The sequence below is a fragment of the Mastacembelus armatus genome, chromosome 21 (assembly GCF_900324485.2).
Source record: "Mastacembelus armatus chromosome 21, fMasArm1.2, whole genome shotgun sequence".
NCBI classification, from domain to species: domain Eukaryota; kingdom Metazoa; phylum Chordata; class Actinopteri; order Synbranchiformes; family Mastacembelidae; genus Mastacembelus; species Mastacembelus armatus.
Genome location: NC_046653.1, coordinates 24,900,787 through 24,923,014, shown reverse-complemented (window position 1 = coordinate 24,923,014; position 22,228 = coordinate 24,900,787). Strand labels below are relative to the sequence as shown.

The window sequence follows — 22,228 nt, the reverse complement described above, 5'->3', positions numbered from 1 at the left end:
AAAAGGCAGAGAAATGAGGCTTTCTGCAGAAACAAATGACAGCAGGGGGGTAATTTCATTTCCCAGTGTTTTACGTGTGTCAGCAGGCACAAAGCTGACTTTTCTTTTGAAAAGTGGTTACCAATGGTTACGAGTGGCCATGTCAACAGACAAATGAGTGGATGAGAGATGGTGATTACTGCACACAGGGTTTCAAACTCATTGCACCTTGAGCAGCTCCAGTGAAATGCAGCTGAAGTTTTCTAATTAATAATCAGTATTTTACTGCACAGAGAGTAGCTAAGTACTACTCATACATTACTTGTTGGTATTATTATTTTGGTACTTCACATCAGTAGGATTTTAATTGCAAGAGAATTTTTACTTGAATACCTCTGCCATAGATACTGTAGATTTCACCAGTGGGACAGTGTGTGTGTCTGTGTGTCTGCAGGGGTCCACCCTGGACAGGTCACCAGTCCATCACAGGGCCACATAGAGACTAACAACCTCACGTGGAAGTGGAAGTAAACCTAAGAGATATACAGTTACTTTTAATTACATTTCTGTAGACTCTGATCTCATCAATTTGTGATTCTAATTCAAACTGTGTTTTAGTTGCTCCATCACAAATTAAAACAGATAAATTAATAAATAACCCAACACCGATTTCTGTATTTTCCCGATAAACTTGCGCCATCTAGCGCCTCAGTGCGTACAATACGTCTTGCGTGAGGGGGGACGCTTCCGTGACGTCATCGCGCTGCCCCGGACGTTGGACTGGACGCTGTGGAGAGAAGTTAGCAAACCAGGGTCTCACACACACTTTCCCCCAAACTACCGTCACTTACTAAGGTAAGCTGGTTGGAAATAAGCGTTTACCTCGGCGGACTGTGTGTGCGGACACAAACACTCCGCTTATCGTAACTTTAGTTAAACTGGGAGCAGATTTTAGTCGGAGTGGGGCCGCGCGGTCACGTGTACTGTCGCTTTCAGACTCCGGACGGGATTTGGACTCACACGCACAGAATCACTGTTTCTGTTTGTTTGTTTGTTTGTTTGTTTGTTTGTTTGTTGTGGTGTAGATGCAACAAACATAGTAAACTAAGCAGGAGGTCCAGTAGTTCCTGCTGTCTCACTGTGCTTCTTCCTGCAGAACCAGCATGGCCCTCACACAGGTGTCCTCCAGCAGGTGCGCTGGAGGCTTCCAGAAGGTTTTTGAACATGACAGGTGAGACCACTGATGGTGCCAACACCCTTTAAGCACACAGGGTCTTCACACGTGCAGGTGCATGGACAGAAAAGTACATGTGTGTGTCTTCTCTGCAGCACTGAGCTGAAATGTAAGATGAAGTTTGCCGTGTACCTGCCCCCCAAGGCTGAGACGGACAAATGCCCCGTCATGTACTGGCTCTCTGGTGAGTGCACAGCGAAAGCATCCTCTAGCTCCGATGGTTGACCCAGAGCTGCAGATTCATGGTACCCATTGTCTTATTCTCTTATATCCTTTCTGACCCAATGCAACGTCTCGCTCAACACTGGTTGTGTTTCTGAGCTTCAAATTTACAGACTCAGCCACCTCACAAAAACAGATCCTGAACAGTTATATTTCTCATGAACGACAGGATTAACTGTTTCCACGCAGTTTATCCTGTTTACTTTTCTCAGGGTAAATAATTAGAAAAGACTTGAGTTAGAAAGTCCTGAAGCAGCCGCTCACAAACAGGAAGGAACGGGTCATTAGTTGGGAACTATTTTCAGTGGTGGATGAATCTACATTTGGTCTCTAGTGAGTAATTAGTGGCGGCAGGACAGTGTGTGTGAAGTCAGGATGAACTCGTGTGTATTGATGCTGATGAAGCAGCAGTGTCTCCCTGATGGTTTTAGTTTCTGACCCAGTGGAGGAAGAATCAGGTGGTGACACACCCACAGTCTGCAACAGTCAGTGTAGGCCTTACATTTCCTGGAGACTTTCATGAGACCTGTGTCTTGTTTGGACTGAAAAACAAGCCAAGACCAGTCACCTTGCAAATGATGCACATGATGCTTAACTAACTAGTTTTGTCTTTGACAAGAAAATTAAAAAAAAAGGTCAAAGGATGTTGGGGTGACTGCAGGTCATTGGTTTCTGTGTGTGTGTGTGTCTGCAGGTCTGACGTGCACGGAGCAGAACTTCATCACCAAAGCTGGCAGTCAGCTCGCTGCTGCGGAGCACGGCATCATCATCGTGGCTCCCGACACCAGCCCCCGTACGACCACACACCAACACACACAAACACACACAAACTTGTCTACACTGCCAGTGTTTCAGGTGTGTTTTGTTAGATGTGCATGTTACATGTGTGAGTGTAACCTATACACTCCAATCTTATTGTCCAGGTGTCCATGCACTGTCCACATATTGGCTTGTGTGTGTAAGTGCAGTCTGAGGTCTATTTTTACAGCGATCAGTTACCAATAATCATTCAGACTGGGTGGGTTTGAGCCTGTGCGTCTCCCATCCTGCCCCAGGTGGCTGTAACATCGAGGGTGAGGACGAGAGCTGGGACTTCGGCACTGGAGCTGGTTTCTACATCGACGCCACCCAGGACCCGTGGAGCACCAACTACCGCATGTACTCCTACGTCACAGAGGAGGTGAGCTGGATTTCTGTCAGCTGCTCACACAAAGAACTACTCCTCAGTTTCACTCTCTGCTAATGAGCTCTTCTCCATGATGTGTCTCAGCTGCCCAAACTGATCAACACGAACTTCCCCACCAACCCGGACAAGATGTCCATTTGTGGTCACTCCATGGGCGGCCACGGGGCGCTCATCTGTGCCCTGAAGAACCCTGGGAAATACAAGGTACTGTAGTTTACTGCGTTTATAACATCAGAGCATGCCGTCATGTGTAATGTGTTGAGCAGTTTAGTATTTAGTATATTTGGATCTTTAAAGTGAAGAGAAATAAATTCACCAGTGGTTCAGAAATGTTGTGATACTTTTTATTGTGCAACAGCTTAAAAGCTTAAAAGCTGTTTTTGTTCAGTCTTTTTGTGTGTTAACGATTAAAGAAAGGCTCATTTTTAACGTCTGTTTGCTGAAGGAAGTGAATTTACTTCTTCTCACTTTAACAAAATATTTAATTTGTTGAAAGTTTTGGACCAAACTGTTTTCAACCAGTTAAATTACTGATGTTTTTTTTTAAACGTATTAAAAAATGTCTATGAGAAGTGAGATTCTGCAAATTATTAATTTTAATAGAGAAGAGATGAACAAGTTGACAAAGTGTGGGGTAAGGAAGCTGCCAAGACGTGTGAGATCGATTCAACAGGCTGCACATGCGTTTAACTTCACATAGTGCTGTAGTATATAGTGGACTACATTGTGCTGTAGTATACAGTGGACTACTAAGTGCTGTAGTATACAGTGGACTACATAGTGCTGTAGTATACAGTGGACTACATTGTGCTGTAGTATATAGTGGACTACATTGTGCTGTAGTATATAGTGGACTACATTGTGCTGTAGTATATAGTGGACTACATAGTGCTGTAGTATATAGTGGACTACATTGTGCTGTAGTATATAGTGGACTACATTGTGCTGTAGTATATAGTGGACTACATAGTGCTGTAGTATATAGTGGACTACATAGTGCTGTAGTATATAGTGGACTACATTGTGCTGTAGTATATAGTGGACTACATTGTGCTGTAGTATATAGTGGACTACATTGTGCTGTAGTATATAGTGGACTACATTGTGCTGTAGTATATAGTGGACTACATTGTGCTGTAGTATATAGTGGACTACATAGTTTCTGTAGTATATAGTGGACTACATAGTTTCTGTAGTATATAGTGGACTACAAAGTGCTGTAGTATACAGTGGACTACATTGTGCTGTAGTATACAGTGGACTACATTGTGCTGTAGTATACAGTGGACTACATTGTGCTGTAGTATATAGTGGACTACATTGTGCTGTAGTATATAGTGGACTACATAGTTTCTGTAGTATATAGTGGACTACAAAGTGCTGTAGTATACAGTGGACTACATTGTGCTGTAGTATATAGTGGACTACATAGTTTCTGTAGTATATAGTGGACTACAAAGTGCTGTAGTATACAGTGGACTACATTGTGCTGTAGTATACAGTGGACTACTAAGTGCTGTAGTATATAGTGGACTACTAAGTGCTGTAGTATACAGTGGACTGCATTGTGCTGTAGTATACAGTGGACTACTAAGTGCTGTAGTATATAGTGGACTACATTGTGCTGTAGTATATAGTGGACTACAAAGTTTCTGTAGTATACAGTGGACTACAAAGTGCTGTAGTATACAGTGGACTACTAAGTGCTGTAGTATACAGTGGACTACATTGTGCTGTAGTATATAGTGGACTACATAGTTTCTGTAGTATACAGTGGACTACAAAGTGCTGTAGTATACAGTGGACTACATTGTGCTGTAGTATATAGTGGACTACATAGTTTCTGTAGTATACAGTGGACTACAAAGTGCTGTAGTATACAGTGGACTACATTGTGCTGTAGTATACAGTGGACTACTAAGTGCTGTAGTATATAGTGGACTACTAAGTGCTGTAGTATATAGTGGACTGCATTGTGCTGTAGTATACAGTGGACTGCATTGTGCTGTAGTATACAGTGGACTACTAAGTGCTGTAGTATATAGTGGACTACATTGTGCTGTAGTATATAGTGGACTACATTGTGCTGTAGTATATAGTGGACTACATTGTGCTGTAGTATATAGTGGACTACATTGTGCTGTAGTATATAGTGGACTACAAAGTGCTGTAGTATACAGTGGACTACATTGTGCTGTAGTATACAGTGGACTACATTGTGCTGTAGTATATAGTGGACTACATTGTGCTGTAGTATATAGTGGACTACATTGTGCTGTAGTATATAGTGGACTACATTGTGCTGTAGTATATAGTGCTGTAGTATATAGTGGACTGCATAGTTTCTGTAGTATATAGTGGACTACATTGTGCTGTAGTATATAGTGGACTACATTGTGCTGTAGTATATAGTGGACTACATAGTTTCTGTAGTATATAGTGGACTACAAAGTGCTGTAGTATACAGTGGACTACATTGTGCTGTAGTATACAGTGGACTACTAAGTGCTGTAGTATATAGTGGACTACATTGTGCTGTAGTATACAGTGGACTACATTGTGCTGTAGTATATAGTGGACTACATTGTGCTGTAGTATATAGTGGACTACATTGTGCTGTAGTACATAGTGCTGTAGTATATAGTGGACTACATAGTTTCTGTAGTATATAGTGCTGTAGTATATAGTGGACTACATAGTTTCTGTAGTATATAGTGCTGTAGTATATAGTGGACTACATAGTTTCTGTAGTATATAGTGCTGTAGTATATAGTGGACTACATAGTTTCTGTAGTATATAGTGCTGTAGTATATAGTGGACTACATAGTTTCTGTAGTATATAGTGCTGTAGTATATAGTGCTGTAGTATACAGTGGACTGCATTGTGCTGTAGTATATAGTGCTGTAGTATACAGTGGACTGCATTGTGCTGTAGTATACAGTGGACTACTAAGTGCTGTAGTATATAGTGGACTACATTGTGCTGTAGTATACAGTGGACTGCATTGTGCTGTAGTATACAGTGGACTGCATTGTGCTGTAGTATACAGTGGACTACTAAGTGCTGTAGTATATAGTGGACTGCATAGTTTCTGTAGTATATAGTGCTGTAGTATATAGTGGACTACATAGTTTCTGTAGTATATAGTGCTGTAGTATATAGTGGACTGCATAGTTTCTGTAGTATATAGTGGACTACATTGTGCTGTAGTATATAGTGGACTACATTGTGCTGTAGTATATAGTGGACTACATAGTTTCTGTAGTATATAGTGGACTACAAAGTGCTGTAGTATACAGTGGACTACATTGTGCTGTAGTATACAGTGGACTACATTGTGCTGTAGTATACAGTGGACTACATTGTGCTGTAGTATATAGTGGACTACAAAGTGCTGTAGTATACAGTGGACTACATTGTGCTGTAGTATACAGTGGACTGCATTGTGCTGTAGTATACAGTGGACTACTATGTGCTGTAGTATATAGTGGACTACATAGTGCTGTAGTATATAGTGGACTACATTGTGCTGTAGTATACAGTGGACTGCATTGTGCTGTAGTATACAGTGGACTACTAAGTGCTGTAGTATATAGTGGACTACATTGTGCTGTAGTATATAGTGGACTACATTGTGCTGTAGTATATAGTGGACTACATTGTGCTGTAGTATATAGTGGACTACATTGTGCTGTAGTACATAGTGCTGTAGTATATAGTGGACTACATAGTTTCTGTAGTATATAGTGCTGTAGTATATAGTGGACTACATAGTTTCTGTAGTATATAGTGGACTACAAAGTGCTGTAGTATACAGTGGACTACATTGTGCTGTAGTATATAGTGGACTACATAGTTTCTGTAGTATATAGTGCTGTAGTATACAGTGGACTGCATTGTGCTGTAGTATATAGTGTTGTAGTATACAGTGGACTACTAAGTGCTGTAGTATATAGTGGACTACAAAGTGCTGTAGTATACAGTGGACTACATTGTGCTGTAGTATATAGTGGACTACATTGTGCTGTAGTATACAGTGGACTACTAAGTGCTGTAGTATACAGTGGACTGCATTGTGCTGTAGTACATAGTGCTGTAGTATATAGTGGACTACATAGTTTCTGTAGTATATAGTGGACTACAAAGTGCTGTAGTATACAGTGGACTACATTGTGCTGTAGTATATAGTGGACTACATAGTTTCTGTAGTATATAGTGCTGTAGTATACAGTGGACTACAAAGTGCTGTAGTATACAGTGGACTACATTGTGCTGTAGTATATAGTGGACTACATTGTGCTGTAGTATACAGTGGACTACTAAGTGCTGTAGTATATAGTGGACTGCATTGTGCTGTAGTATATAGTGGACTACAAAGTGCTGTAGTATACAGTGGACTACATTGTGCTGTAGTATATAGTGGACTACATTGTGCTGTAGTATACAGTGGACTACTAAGTGCTGTAGTATACAGTGGACTACATTGTGCTGTAGTATATAGTGGACTACAAAGTGCTGTAGTATACAGTGGACTACATTGTGCTGTAGTATATAGTGGACTACATTGTGCTGTAGTATACAGTGGACTACTAAGTGCTGTAGTATATAGTGGACTGCATTGTGCTGTAGTATATAGTGGACTACAAAGTGCTGTAGTATACAGTGGACTACATTGTGCTGTAGTATATAGTGGACTACATTGTGCTGTAGTATACAGTGGACTACTAAGTGCTGTAGTATACAGTGGACTGCATTGTGCTGTAGTATATAGTGGACTACAAAGTGCTGTAGTATACAGTGGACTACATTGTGCTGTAGTATATAGTGGACTACATTGTGCTGTAGTATACAGTGGACTACTAAGTGCTGTAGTATACAGTGGACTACATTGTGCTGTAGTATACAGTGGACTACATTGTGCTGTAGTATACAGTGGACTACATTGTGCTGTAGTATATAGTGGACTACATTGTGCTGTAGTATACAGTGGACTACTATGTGCTGTAGTATACAGTGGACTACATTGTGCTGTAGTATACAGTGGACTACATTGTGCTGTAGTATACAGTGGACTGCATTGTGCTGTAGTATATAGTGGACTACAAAGTGCTGTAGTATACAGTGGACTACATTGTGCTGTAGTATATAGTGGACTACATTGTGCTGTAGTATACAGTGGACTACTATGTGCTGTAGTATACAGTGGACTACATTGTGCTGTAGTATATAGTGGACTACATTGTGCTGTAGTATACAGTGGACTACATTGTGCTGTAGTATACAGTGGACTACATTGTGCTGTAGTATACAGTGGACTACATTGTGCTGTAGTATATAGTGGACTACATTGTGCTGTAGTATATAGTGGACTCAATCGCTTTATTAGAGTTTCGGTCACCCATTTTCTATAGGGTTAGGGTACGATAGGGTTAAATGGAGGCAGATGATTGGCTGTGGTGACCCCTGAAGGGAGCAGCCCAAAGGAGAAGACTTTTCAGTTACTATCGATTCGGACACCACTACAACATGGCGTACTCACTATAGACATATAAAATACACATTATTTATATTTATTATATATTTATAATATTTTTATGTCTATGGGCCCTGTCTACGGAAGACTTCCTGATTGCGTCACCAACTGTTCCCGCCCCTACCGCTAAGTCGCGAGGCTCCGCTTCTGTTGCCAAGCAACTAGTTGTGTTAACTTAGCTAATGCTAATGATGGAGCCAGAGATTTAATTAAATTTAATTTATATTCTTTTGGTAGAAAATAAGATGCTTCACCGCTAGTGTCGCCGAGCGATGTGTCTCATTGTTTGACGTTACTTTTGGCCACCTTTTGTTTACTTTTGTAAACTTTAGCTAACATTAGTTTATTAGTGTTTTTAACGTGGCTAGCGTTAGCGTTAATTGTATTTTCACGGTGACAACCGCGACGCTCGTATCCGCTATATTCGCTTTTTGTCAACTTGGGATATGTTTCTGGTGCGAAAGACACATCAGATGCAGCACAGACATATAAAATATATGTATTTTAAAATCTAAATATATGTCTTTTATATGTCTATGAGACGCAGCCTTCTCAATGGGACAGCCTTGTCGCGGCACTGTGACGGAGCCCCCTAAGTATCAGGTGGAAATTAGTGCAATTTGCATTGTGTGCATTAGAGTTAGCTTAGCTACCTATCACTACGTTAATAATGTTAGTTAGCCACTTGCTAAATGCTGTTTTGTTGTCTCCCTTCCTTTAAATAAGTTAAACACTGAGGTCACAGATTGACTTTAAACTGCTATTTGTCTTTAGTTAAGTCATATATTCGTTGTCATACCAGCCGACTCAGCCGGAAGTGTCTATCAATAGTGTGTGTGCTGCGTTCACTGGCTCAGTAAAACTAATGTGATGCTCACAATGCAAATGTTTTTACGAGCGAGCTCAAGACAAAGTAAAAAAATAATCCGCCTAATAGATAAGACCCCGTGACGTATTTTTGACATTAGAGGCTGTCAAATCATATTATGAAGAAACCACAACGTAAAATTGCAGCTTATATTCGTAATTTTTTAATCTTGTAACTTTTTGAATCGTAGTGTGACAGAAAAAATACATATTTTATATATGACTGAACTTATACATGAGTTTACAAAATGTCCATTTATACACAGCTATAGACTAACATGCAGGGACGCTCACTTGTACACACACGTCTTATTTGACAGATGCCTCACCCCATACAGAGTCAAAAGGAACTTTACTGAGGAAGCGTTGTGAGATGAATTAGACCTGAGGCTGAGAAAACAGGATGTAAATGTGATTAATAATCAGCTGTGTCCTAATGAGCCATTAGGAGTGTTGTAACATCTGGCAGCCGCTAGTTGCAGCTGCAGGAGGGGTGTTTGGATGGAAGTGTAATGAATCTGTTGTCCGTTTGTTCCATTAAAATCTCAGGTATTAAACCGTAATCCAGATATTTCTTTATAACCACAGATTAGCAGAGAACATAATTTGTTCTCTTTAATTGGTTGCATTAAGTAAATGACTTGTATTATTATGAGTTATTGATATGAACTGCTGGAAAGCACCTTTAATATAAGACATATAACCTTACAGAGTATATAAGTTTGTCAACCCTAGTGTTACCCCAGTGTCCTCATTACAGCAGGACTCTGTTTGGGCTTCTGTGTTTTAACTCCTGCTTCTCAGTTTCTTCTGGGCCTGATTTTGTCTTTTGTGTGTCCTGCAGGCTGTGTCGGCCTTTGCTCCCATCTGTAACCCCTTACAGTGTCCCTGGGGACAGAAAGCCTTCTCAGGATACCTGGGTCCTGACAGATCCACATGGGAGGTATGAACACAGTGTTGACTAATATTATGTATTATTTAGTCATCCATTTAAAAAAAGTTTATTGGTTTCAGTCTGTGAGGATTTGCTGCTTCCACACATTTAAAAATCAGTGTGGGAAGCTGTAACTGGTGTATTTAGTTTTGGTGTATTTAATTTTACACCGATGATTAATGGAAAAAATATTTGGCAGATCCATTTTTAATAATATCACTGTTAATACATCACAGCATCTCCAGTTTCCAGTAAAACTCTCCTTTTCCTCTTCCTGTTCAGGAGTACGATGCCACCGTGTTGGCGGGCTCATACTCGGGTCCTCAGCTCGACATCCTCATCGATCAAGGCTGTGATGACCAGTTCCTGTCGGCCAGCCAGCTGCTACCTGACAACCTGATCGCCGTCTGCTCGGAGAGGAAAATCCCTGTCGTCTTCAGGCTGCAACCGGTCAGTGCATGTGCTCTTTCAAAGTAAAAGCTCAGATTCTTGGTGTAATCATTTTTAGACTGAGATTTGGTTTATTTTTTTAAACTAAGAGCTGAATCTTTGCATGTATCCCTTTCTCAATAAGTGTGCTGAAAGTTATTTAAAGTTAGGAGTAGATAACCGCTACTGATTAATCACAGTTCAGTTTTATTTTGAAGGAAACACTAGTGTCACTCTCTTGAATGCACCAGTTCGTGCACTGCAACAGTGATGGTCACATTAACCATAGTCCAGCCTTAGTTTGCTCAACAAGTGAGAGATGCTGCTGTTTCCTCCAGGATTAAACTGCGTCACATCACAGGATAAACTTTAAACACATCTCCATCCTGTAAAACTGTGGATCAGAGATTTATTTTAGATTTATTGTAATAAACAGTTTGAGCTCAGACAGATGTTTACTTGAGAAAAGGGACACACACAAATATCTGAAGAATTAATGTCCTTAACTATAGTAAATTATGTTTTTACCCAGATATTTGACTTTGTGAAATCACAGCTGCATTTTTTCTCAGATTGGATTAGATTTACTCAGTAATAAATAGCAGCACTTGTTTTGGATAATTGAATCTTTGACTATCCATTAATTCATGTCAGGGGAAGATAAAGAGCATCAGCTGCCACACCAGTAGCAGCAGTTTCAGTGGTGATGATTAAATTAACTATTTAGACAATGTTAAAAACAATTTAAGAGTCTGTGTAAAACAAAACATGGTTCAATATCTCCATGTGTGTAGATGTGTTTCATTCTGCAAAATCTTTCATATTTGACACATTTTAGGACTTAATCACTGAGAAGAAGCTTTTGTCTGATCATTTACTGCTGTTACTTCTCTCAGGGACGTGTGGCCATGTGTGACATCTTTACTGCTGGTGTGGCAGCAGATGCTTTGTTTGCTTTTTGATTATTCTAAACAAATTTGGTCATTTACTAAGAGTAAAAGGAATTAAATGTGAGAAACACTGCATTATTTTACATATAGGTTTGTGTAAATATCTGTGCTGCTGTTTACTTGTCAGTGGTTCAGTTCAGGCTCATTGATGTGGATATTTTATTCAGGTTTCTGCCTGTAAACTGCATTTACAGGTTTGTCTGTCACTGCAACACCTGCTGAGATAAATGTGGACAGATTTTTGACTAGCAACTCAGCAATAATAGCATAACATTAGCTTGCTATGTGCTAAAAGCTAAGGTCAGATTTAGCTTAAACTGTCAGAATCAGTGTTACTGTGCTGTTGTACCCGACATGTTTGCTCTGGTCTAACCATCATTTGAGCATAGTCCTCCATACCTGTTGTTTAAAACGTGCTACAGAAATAACTAAATGAAGAGCATTACAGGAACAATAGTGGTAGATTTGACAAAGACTAATATCAAAGAGCAGCAGCAACACTGATTCTGATCACTAACAGACAAAAAAAAAAAAAAAAAAAAGTGCAAAAAATGAATTTGAATGTTTTCTTAAAAGGTGTAATTTAACCATCTGTTCATAGTTTTCAGCTACAATCTTAAGTCTACATTTTTTTCTTTCAGGCATTTCCGCTGTTTTTTTCATCCACATTAATGCATGACAGTCTGTAAAAAGTAGTGAGCAACGAACAATGTATTGTGGGAAATGTTAAGTAAACTACATAGAACCTATATAGTGAGTACGCCATTGACTAATTAATTTGTGTTTGAAACAGGAAATGACGTCTACATTTTTGCTGGAAGCTTGTAAATTAGACTTGACAGATACAACTTTAAGTTTCATAAACAAAATGATGAATCTCTAATCTGCAGACCTAGTTCTGAACTCGACCATGTTTCCTCCTGCAGGGCTACGACCACAGCTACTTCTTCATCTACTCCTTCATCAACGACCACATCAAGCATCATGCTAAGTACCTCAAAGCCTGAACTGTCAGCACAACACATCGGCCCTGCTGCAGTTGGGATTAGCACCACGTGTCGGAGGATTTCTGGAATATCACAGGAGAGATCTGTGCTTTTCACAATAAAAGCCTAGACTCTTCATGTTGGTGTTTTGGCTTGATTGAATATTAGCAAGCTGCAGATTACAAACAGAAAAAAAGAGGTTAATCAATAATGACAAAATAAAAGTCACATTTTTCACCACGTACTATAAGAAACTTTTCACCAGGGACATTAATACTTACCAATAAAATAGACATGATGTGTATCAAAGCAGCTGTGGCAAAGAGCTTGTGTGAGTGAAACAGACATGAAAATCCAAACACTGTCGATAAAAATTAATTTTGTTTAAACACGGTTGGTTCACGTTAAACAAACCGGACAAAAGGTGCGTTCGTTTCCACATATGAGGTTTTTACTAATAAAGTGATGAGAAACATGGTATATACAGTATTCACAGCAGTTAAGGTGACATTTAAGAAACAGTTCATGCATGTAAAAATGTGTTGGCTGTACAACAAATTACACATTAGGTTCACAAAGATACAAAAGGGTATGTTACATCGAAATCTCAACACACCTGAAAAGAAGTCACAGAAAAATACATTTGCTCCCAGTCAGAAAAGTACAAAACAGGCCATCTCTGGACAGTCAGCAGGCGTTTCACTGCACATTTACACAATTTACACCATTTGGACATTTAAACTCTCTTCAGATTCAAAGTGACTGAAGATTTTCTCAGTTGCCAAAACAAAGATATTAAACAGAGAAGTTTAAAGTGCAGGATCTGTTGGAGAAGCAGCCGTTTGGTTTTATTGCTTTTCCCAGAAACACTGTGACAAAGTGATGGTCACAGATTTGACAAAAATCTCTGACCCAAATTAGGAACAAAGTCAAATCATTATTTATCATTTCTCACTTTAAACTCCTGCAGCTCTGCAACACGCCGGCTATTTGAACTATTTTCAGCAGGTGAGATTAAATGATTCAACGCCAGAAATGTCTAATAAAGACAATTTGATAGCTGATATAAAACATTTGTGCTACTACTTCTCCACACTAACCATAGTGTTGAAATACACAAATATATAAATGATACTGTGGATTATTCAGCAACAGATTATGATTTAAAGTTTGCTGAGGTGAGTGTTTTATGGTGAAATATACAGTACAAGAAGAAACACAAACACATCACTCTCCCCGCAGGAAATCAGTGATAAATAATATGTACACTGGTTACAGTACATTTAAATAAGATCCTTTAGAGAGAAAAGGTTTGTTTTGGCAACTGTCAAATCTGTCCAGTGGAAGCACTGATTTCTGTTTCTCTGCTGAAACCTAAAGTCGCTTGAACTTAGAGATAAAAATCATTCACACAAGCGTTCGACACTTTTAGGGGGAAGCGAAGACGATCACAGGCCTGCAAAGATCTGGGTTTAAAGGGGCAGTGTGTGAATATGTTTCTGTTCATGGTCACTTCTCACTTCTAACCCTGCAGCCTAATTCTCCTACAGACTGTAGCACCCCCATGTGGCAGCTTTTGGCTTTGTCCGGTCTAATTTCCTGTAATTTCAGCAGGGTAACAATGCCATCCTATTAGAAATGTAAATGTAGTCCTGGTTCCCCAGCTGCAGGAACTAATCACTGTGCTAATGACAGTTTCCTTTCTGCCTCTCACCTGCTCATCACAAACCTCCATGGGGGGATGAATAAAGTATCTATCTACACGTACTGCCCCTTTAAAGTCCTGAGGTCTGCGCGCACGCACACACACGCACACACACACGCACACAGTGCTGACTGTAGGCCATGGAATGAAACAACAGTGGAGTAAACCCAAACCTACCCTGAGTCACACAGTCTCACAGCAACAGCTCTGACCTGAACCTCTGAGGTTTGGACATGAAACAGCAGATTCAACCAGATGAGCCAAATTCACTTTTACTGAACTCACTTTAAAACTCAGATGTCACCAGGTTTTAAAACCGGTAGTGTTTTAAGAAAACCTCCAGACCACGTCAGGCCGTTGGAGCTGTAGGTGGAGCTACATGAGACATCATCCTCACCAACTCTGAAATACAAAACTAACATGACTGATATTTATCAAGCGTGTCGCGGTACAGGCGCCGGCTCAGGGTCAGTGGGAAATCAGCAGGAGCAGCTGCTGCAGCTTAAATCTGTTTGGTCAGCTGCACCTATATCATCTGAACTGTTTCAATCAGAACAGAGCAGCCCAGAAACACCTTCAGGCCTGTTTTTGCCCTGTGAACAGACTGACATGTGAGTAAAGACCCAGACCCAGACCGACCTGATGCCTTTTCAGTCCACGACACACTTGACAAGCACAGGTTAGTCCCACAGCAGCAGGTAGACACAGTCTCACACCTGGTACAGGGACAAAGAGCTCGGCACAATAATAAACCTTTAAAAACACACAATTATACCTAAAATATATTAGAGAAAAATATTTTTGGCATATTTCTGTTTGACTGTATACAACAACTCGAACATCTTCTCTTTATATTATAAATATCTTTAAATACAAATTGTCTGTGTTAAGACTGAAGCATTTTGGTTTTATTCTCTTCAGGGAACTGAGACACAAAATACTCACTCAGTCCAGTCACACCTGAAACCTGCGCAGGAAAGATCCTAACTGACCGAGGAGATTCTGTGCATCGAGTCCAGGAGACAAAGAGGCGAAGCTGCTGCTAAATGTTTCAGACTGAAAAACAAAAAAGCTCCAGCAGCTTCAAATCCAACTCAGACTGAAATATCAGATTTTTAAAACGCTCCTGCATCGATTTTTGGACAAATATGCTTTTTGTTTTTTAATCACGATTTCTAGAATAAAGTTTTAATTTTTTTTAAAAATAGCAGCGTTGTACAACAATAAAGCTGTAATTTTAAACTAAATTCAAATATATATATATATATATATATATATATATATATATATATATTCAGGAAGTCATAATTTTTCAAGAATAAAGTCATTAAGCTAAAAAAAGCTGTTCTGTAGGTAATTTGACTTTTTCATTGTGTAAAGGTTTTGTTTAGTTCTACAACTTTATTCTTGAAATGATCCTTGGCCCTAATACTGCTGCTGAAACCCACCAAGCAGAGCTGGAGTTGTGTTCATGCCCTTCAGTTTGTGTTTGTTGCGTTTACCTGATATAGATGATGTTAAACATGTCTGATAGTTGCTCACATGCCCTGAAACTGGTATAAAACACATTGTTTATGGTGAGAAGTCACCTGCGACCAGTCAAATGCTGGTTTTTCTGCTCACAATGTCTTTAACCAAGCCTCTAACAAATTAGTAAATAAACCCACTTCTGACCAGTTTAGTCCCTTAACACCATTTTGCATCCTTAAGGCTAACAACACACTGTCTGGATGCTGAATGACCTCCGAGGCATGCGCTGGCGTCGTGCCCATCCAGGTGTGCGTTGGTTGCACGAGGCGCTCACGTCAGGAGGGAGTGTTTGGAGGAGGCCTCGTCCACCAGAGCCTGCACCGTGATGCTCACCTTCACCAGGCCCTTCTCCTCCAGGATGTGGTGAGGGAGACACAGTTTGTCCTGGGAGACCAGAGTCAGGGGGAAACACCAGGGTGGGACAGAGGAGAGGAGCAGATGCAGAGGCAGAAAAACAAAGACAGAAGGGCAAACACAGGGTTTAGACTCAAAGCCTCCAAAGGTAAAGTGTATCTGTGAAGACCTCGTCAAAAACACAAGATACACCAGTTTGATTCCTAGTAGGTGATTAATTTGGTCAAAAAGTAGCGAGTCTCTGGAAGATTTAAGCAGTTTTAATCTCAGTCTGTTACAGATGTTTTAATCTGCTCCTCAGGGGAAAGACCAACTAACACTGGCTTCATGGAGCCAGACCAGTCACTGATCATACCAGTACTCCCAGTCAGATCTGATACTGTGTAGCGATGGTTTATCATAATTAGTGACACATACTCCAGTTAGACATGTTTTCATTTTTTCCCTCCTGGGACTGAGACTTGTCAAAGTTAAGGTGTGAAGAAAAAAAAGGTTAATCTCCAAATCTTTAAAATATGAAACTGTCATTTTGTTTGTCTTTTTGCTGACAGAAAGATTTGCTTCAAACAACAGCACTGCAGAACAGACGACAGCCCTGAACTGTGTTTATTACCTCAGACTTTCACTGTCGGACACCGTGCACGTGAAGTGTCTGTGAAGCCCACACACATCGACACAAACTTAGAAACTCAAGAACTGAAATTATTCACTGCAAGACTTAATTCACAGAACATGAACAACCTAAAAAAAAAAAACACACATTCATACAGTTAGTAATTCAGTGATAACGTCTATAGTCATTAAAGTACAGATCAGAAATACAGCACGTTTTCTGTTCCTATCAAATCAAAAGGTGAAGCAGCAATGAAAACATCTGCAGTCATTCAGTTTCTGTGAATTAAAGCTGCTGGAGCCGCGTTTTTAAACCTTCTCAACACTACAGAGGCATGTGTGAATCCTCTGTGCATCAAACCTCCAACAGAAACATCTGATACACATCTAATAATTATCTAATATAATGTCATTGACTCATAGTGTCTGTAGCCCTTCACATGTTTTCCAGAAACAGTGCATATCAGCACACATCAGAGCTGACTGATGACGAAAAACTCAAATAAATTAAATCCACATTTTCCTCAAGTTTCCAAACCTCAGACTCATAAAACGCCTTTAAATGAGCATTTAGCCAAAGAAATAAGTTGCACAATAACATCCAGCTGATTTAAATGATCAGTAACTACTGAAATATGGCTTCCACCTTTATATTACACCTTGGTCTGTGCAGCTTCCGTTCAGGAATCCTGTGCTTATTAAGTTTAATGAAACTACAGAAACATCCAGGAAGATACAGCTTCAACGTTTTAACCACATTTGCTTTGAAACTGAAACTGTGCAGGGAATAGTCTGGTGTTCAGGGGGAAACCATGATATAAATGGTTTGAAAACATCATCATCATCATCATCATCATCATCATCATCATCAGTCCTGCACACATCACATGTCCCTGCACAACTCGACACGACATCAGTGACTTGAAGTCGAGCTTCCGGTTGTCGGAAGGACGCAACAGGCCTGAGAGATGTTTTCGTCCCGAACAGGTGAAAATCAGAAGAGCAGGAGGTGAAGGGAGAAGGCGTCGCTCATGCCGACGCTGCATTCATGTCACATGGGACCAACGAGAGACCGACTGATCTGCTTTAAAAACATCTTCGTTGTATTGACCCCACATGAGGAAATCCCCTCAGGGAACTAGGTTTGGAGAGTATTTGCTTAGTTTGTTTCTACATGAAAGTCCTTCTCAGTCTTCACGTAAATTTGTTTAGAAAATGAAGCACATAAAAGAAATTAATGCAGTCACAAGATGCAGTCACACCTGAGCTTTAAGTCACATGACTCATGTACGTCAGCCTCAGTCTGTTTCCACTGTCGTCCTTTGGCACGTCCTGTTTTAACCAATACACCAACTTTTTGGTATTTTATTTTTAAATTTAAAATGTGCCTAAAAGCAGGTGCGTGGAAACAGAGTGATACTAAAAAGAAAAGATGGACTTGATTAACTCAGAAACCACTAAAACTGACTGAGGAAGGAATCGATCAACGTTTAACTTCGAGCTTGATTTTCACCATGTGACATAAATACAGCAAAAACGAGGAGGAGGGGTCTAGGAGAAAGAGGGCGGAGACTGGCAGGTGATGACAGGAGGCTGTCGTCACGGTTACGTCAGCTCACTCCAAGTATAGGCCACGAACAGCAGAACTAGACAGAGGATGTGAACCAGGCTTGAGCCAATAAGGTCCCAGATTTGCCAGGCAGGAGGCGGGGTTTGAGTGGTGACTGAAACCAATGAGGGAGTCTCTGACACCCTGGAGGAGGCGGGGCTTGGAGCCTCTTCCCTTTTCCTGTCGGGAGAGGTTTCATCCAGGGCAATGAGCGCCCGAACCGTGGCGCGAACCGGCTGCAAGCGGCACTGGATGATGTCATAGGGCGAACAGAGGGAAGACTGGCGCCCCCATTGGGATGGGAGGGAAAAAATGATGGACGGGAGAAAAAGAGGAAGGAGGGCGAGGAGGCAGGAAGGGCAAAGGGCAAGAGAACAGACAAGGGAACGAGGGAAATGAGGAAAAAGATGCAGGGAATAAGGGTTGGAGGGGAAGAAGAGTGGATGTGGGAAATAAAAACGAAAAGGAGGGAAAAGAGTTAGAGGTAAACAAGTAAAAAGTTTTTAAAAGTTCAAGCATGAAAAGACGTGAAGAAGGAAGAGAAGAAAATGAAAAAGAGGAGGAAAAACAAGGTGAAAGGGAGAGTAGATTCAAAAAAGACAATGTGATGAAGAGGATGTTGTCGGGGGAAATAAATGAAACATTGAACCAGAAGAAGAAAATGACCATCAAAGATAAAATGTGTAGAAGAGAAGAAGAAAAGAGGAAAAGGATCCAGCCAGAAAGAAAAAAAGAGAAAAGGCAGACGGTCAGCCAATGGACACAGAGGTCAAAGGTCACAGACGAACTGGGGAAGAGCAGGCGGAGGCAGGCATGGGGTTAACCATGGCAACCAACCCAGGGTTGCTTACAGGGAGAGGAGACGCTTTTCTCCCAGTAAACAACCCGGCGTGGGAAGGTGAAGAGGATGATGGGAGCACGTTAGCATACAAGCTGTTAGCACGTTAGCTCGGACGAGGCTTTAGGCAGAAGCTTTAGGCAGAAGCTTTGTCGGTACAAACATTCAGCCTGCACACACAGGCTGCAAACAGCCAGCAAGCAGCAGAGGCAGAGGTCAGAGGTCAAAACAGCTCAGACACAGTGAAGAAAAATCACATGAAGCCTTTTGTAAACTGCATGATGTAAAAATAATAAAACGATCACATTAAATATAAAACCTAATACCTACCTAATAATACTGACTGACATGGTGATAGAAGTACTGAGAACTTTTACTGCAGTAAAAGTAGAAAGTATTAGCATCCAACTGTACTTGAAGGAGCCAAAGTAAAAGTTATTCTGCAGATTATTGAATTATAATTACTGATGCATTATTGTGTCCATTACTTCAATGTCACAGCCAGTGGTGGAAAGTAACTCTGTACATTTACTCAAATACTGTACTTAAACCCAATTCAGAGGTATTTGTACTACACCTGAGTATTTCCATGCTACGTCATCCTTGGACTTCACTACATGTCAGAGTCAAACCTTGTACTTTTTCCTGCTCTACATTTATCTGATACTTTAGTTCCTTTTCAGAATCAGATGGATCCAACAAAATACAGTCTGATCATCAAACTTTATTGATCCCTGGTGGGAAATTCCCAAGATACCCAGCAGTATATAAAGTACTTCAAATAAGAAGTATATAAGGTAGTTAACGTCAGCTACCCAGCAGTATATAAAGTACTTCAAATTAGAAGTATATAAGGTAGTTAACGTCAGCTACCCAGCGGTATATAAAGTACTTCAAATAAGAAGTATATAAGGTAGTTAACGTCAGCTACCCAGCGGTATATGAAGTACTTCAAATTAGAAGTATATAAGGTAGTTAACGTCAGCTACCCAGCGGTATATAAAGTACTTCAAATTAGAAGTATATAAGGTAGTTAACGTCAGCTACCCAGCGGTATATAAAGTACTTCAAATTAGAAGTATATAAGGTAGTTAACGTCAGCTACCCAGCGGTATATAAAGTACTTCAAATTAGAAGTATATAAGGTAGTTAACGTCAGCTACCCAGCGGTATATAAAGTACTTCAAATTAGAAGTATATAAGGTAGTTAACGTCAGCTACCCAGCGGTATATAAAGTACTTCAAATTAGAAGTATATAAGGTAGTTAACGTCAGCTACCCAGCGGTATATAAAGTACTTCAAATTAGAAGTATATAAGGTAGTTAACGTCAGCTACCCAGCGGTATATAAAGTACTTCAAATTAGAAGTATATAAGGTAGTTAACGTCAGCTACCCGGCGGTATATAAAGTACTTCAAATTAGAAGTATATAAGGTAGTTAACGTCAGCTACCCGGCGGTATATAAAGTACTTCAAATTAGAAGTATATAAGGTAGTTAACGTCAGCTACCCGGCGGTATATAAAGTACTTCAAATTAGAAGTATATAAGGTAGTTAACGTCAGCTACCCAGCGGTATATAAAGTACTTCAGATTAGAAGTATATAAGGTAGTTAACGTCAGCTACCCGGCGGTATATAAAGTACTTCAAATTAGAAGTATATAAGGTAGTTAACGTCAGCTACCCGGCGGTATATAAAGTACTTCAAATTAGAAGTATATAAGGTAGTTAACGTCAGCTACCCGGCGGTATATAAAGTACTTCAAATTAGAAGTATATAAGGTAGTTAACGTCAGCTACCCAGCGGTATATAAAGTACTTCAGATTAGAAGTATATAAGGTAGTTAACGTCAGCTACCCGGCGGTATATAAAGTACTTCAAATTAGAAGTATATAAGGTAGTTAACGTCAGCTACCCAGCGGTATATAAAGTACTTCAAATTAGAAGTATATAAGGTAGTTAACGTCAGCTACCCAGCGGTATATAAAGTACTTCAAATTAGAAGTATATAAGGTAGTTAACGTCAGCTACCACGCGATATATAAAGTACTTCAAATTAGAAGTATATAAGGTAGTTAACGTCAGCTACCCGGCGGTATATAAAGTACTTCAAATTAGAAGTATATAAGGTAGTTAACGTCAGCTACCCAGCGGTATATAAAGTACTTCAGATTAGAAGTATATAAGGTAGTTAACGTCAGCTACCCGGCGGTATATAAAGTACTTCAAATTAGAAGTATATAAGGTAGTTAACGTCAGCTACCCGGCGGTATATAAAGTACTTCAAATTAGAAGTATATAAGGTAGTTAACGTCAGCTACCCGGCGGTATATAAAGTACTTCAAATTAGAAGTATATAAGGTAGTTAACGTCAGCTACCCAGCGGTATATAAAGTACTTCAAATTAGAAGTATATAAGGTAGTTAACATCAGCTCCTACATTAAAGTGATCAACACAATAATCATCAATAATTAGAATCCAATAATATCAGATACCTTCATGTGAAATGGACCATTCTGCACAATGAGTACTTTTACTTTGGATTCTTCAAGTATATTTGGATGATGGTACTTTGGGAGTTTTACTGCAGTAACACTTTGGAACAGAGGATTTTTACACTAAACTAATCCAGCAAACAGACAGATGGTATAAAACACAAAACTCTCATCAAAAATGTGAATAAGCCCAAAATGCAAACTTCTCTTTCAGGACTTTCTTTCCTGCCGCTGTATCTCCCAGAATCCACCAGTGACTGGGTGGATTGATTCGTTTTGCTAAGATGCCTTTGACGCTGCTGTAGATCTGAACATGTTAGTCGGTGCAGACGTGTTTTCCACAAAACGTCAGACCTGAACTTGTGCAGGTGACAGATTAGACTCGGCGCAGCTCGTTTTCAGGTGAAGCTGCTGCTCTGAGCGACTCTGGCCATGATGGAGGAAGCGGGAAGCCACGGGCAGCGATGACAGCGGAGATGGATCAGCGTTAACATGTCGACATTTACAAACGCGATGAGAACAACAAAGAGGCAGAAAAGTAAACCAGTGGTGGGAACAGGCTGAGTGGCTCCAGTTTGACTTTAGAAACATCAATTGTGCAGGAAACATGTTCAGTGGTTCAGCAGGTCTCAACTTTGAGGTAAAGACGTCCCAGTCGTGTGTTTACAGTCTGGTTTTATTAATGACTTTTAAACAAATATCCATGTTTCTTTTCCAAACACTGTTAATTTGTCAGTAAACGAAGGAGCATTTGGTGCTA

At 40.1% G+C, this 22,228-nt stretch overlaps 2 protein-coding genes across 5 annotated transcripts in view; one reads left to right on the top strand and one right to left on the bottom strand.

Moving 5' to 3' along the window:
- The first annotated feature begins 738 nt into the window (after positions 1–738).
- Positions 739–12,460, top strand: esd (esterase D/formylglutathione hydrolase). Its single transcript, XM_026295690.1, has 9 exons — positions 739–834; positions 1,136–1,210; positions 1,309–1,397; positions 2,130–2,228; positions 2,491–2,615; positions 2,706–2,825; positions 9,868–9,966; positions 10,240–10,407; positions 12,263–12,460. Exons 2-9 carry the CDS (start codon positions 1,143–1,145, stop codon positions 12,341–12,343), a joined length of 849 nt encoding a protein of 282 aa, XP_026151475.1. The 5' UTR covers positions 739–834; positions 1,136–1,142; the 3' UTR covers positions 12,344–12,460.
- Positions 12,461–12,755: 295 nt separating this feature from the next.
- Positions 12,756–22,228, bottom strand: part of lrch1 (leucine-rich repeats and calponin homology (CH) domain containing 1) — a 50,528-nt gene continuing 41,055 nt past the window's right edge. For 2 of the 4 annotated variants that reach the window (XM_026295223.1, XM_026295224.1), the window contains one exon: positions 12,756–15,941. In XM_026295223.1, coding sequence (XP_026151008.1) covers positions 15,828–15,941 — 114 coding nt within the window. In that variant the 3' untranslated portion in view covers positions 12,756–15,827. Of the gene's footprint in view, positions 15,942–16,690; positions 18,414–22,228 lie in introns of those variants that run through there. The other 2 variants (XM_026295220.2, XM_026295221.2) reach the window with 1 other exon arrangement.

Bases quoted from the DNA above. Each gene is read 5' to 3' on its own strand.
- esd (XM_026295690.1), top strand. From the start codon at position 1,143: ATGGCCCTCACACAGGTGTCCTCCAGCAGGTGCGCTGGAGGCTTCCAG. The intron at 1,211-1,308 runs GTGAGACCACTG...TCTTCTCTGCAG, and splicing joins AAGGTTTTTGAACATGACAG to CACTGAGCTGAAATGTAAGA. The intron at 9,967-10,239 runs GTATGAACACAG...CTTCCTGTTCAG, and splicing joins CTGACAGATCCACATGGGAG to GAGTACGATGCCACCGTGTT.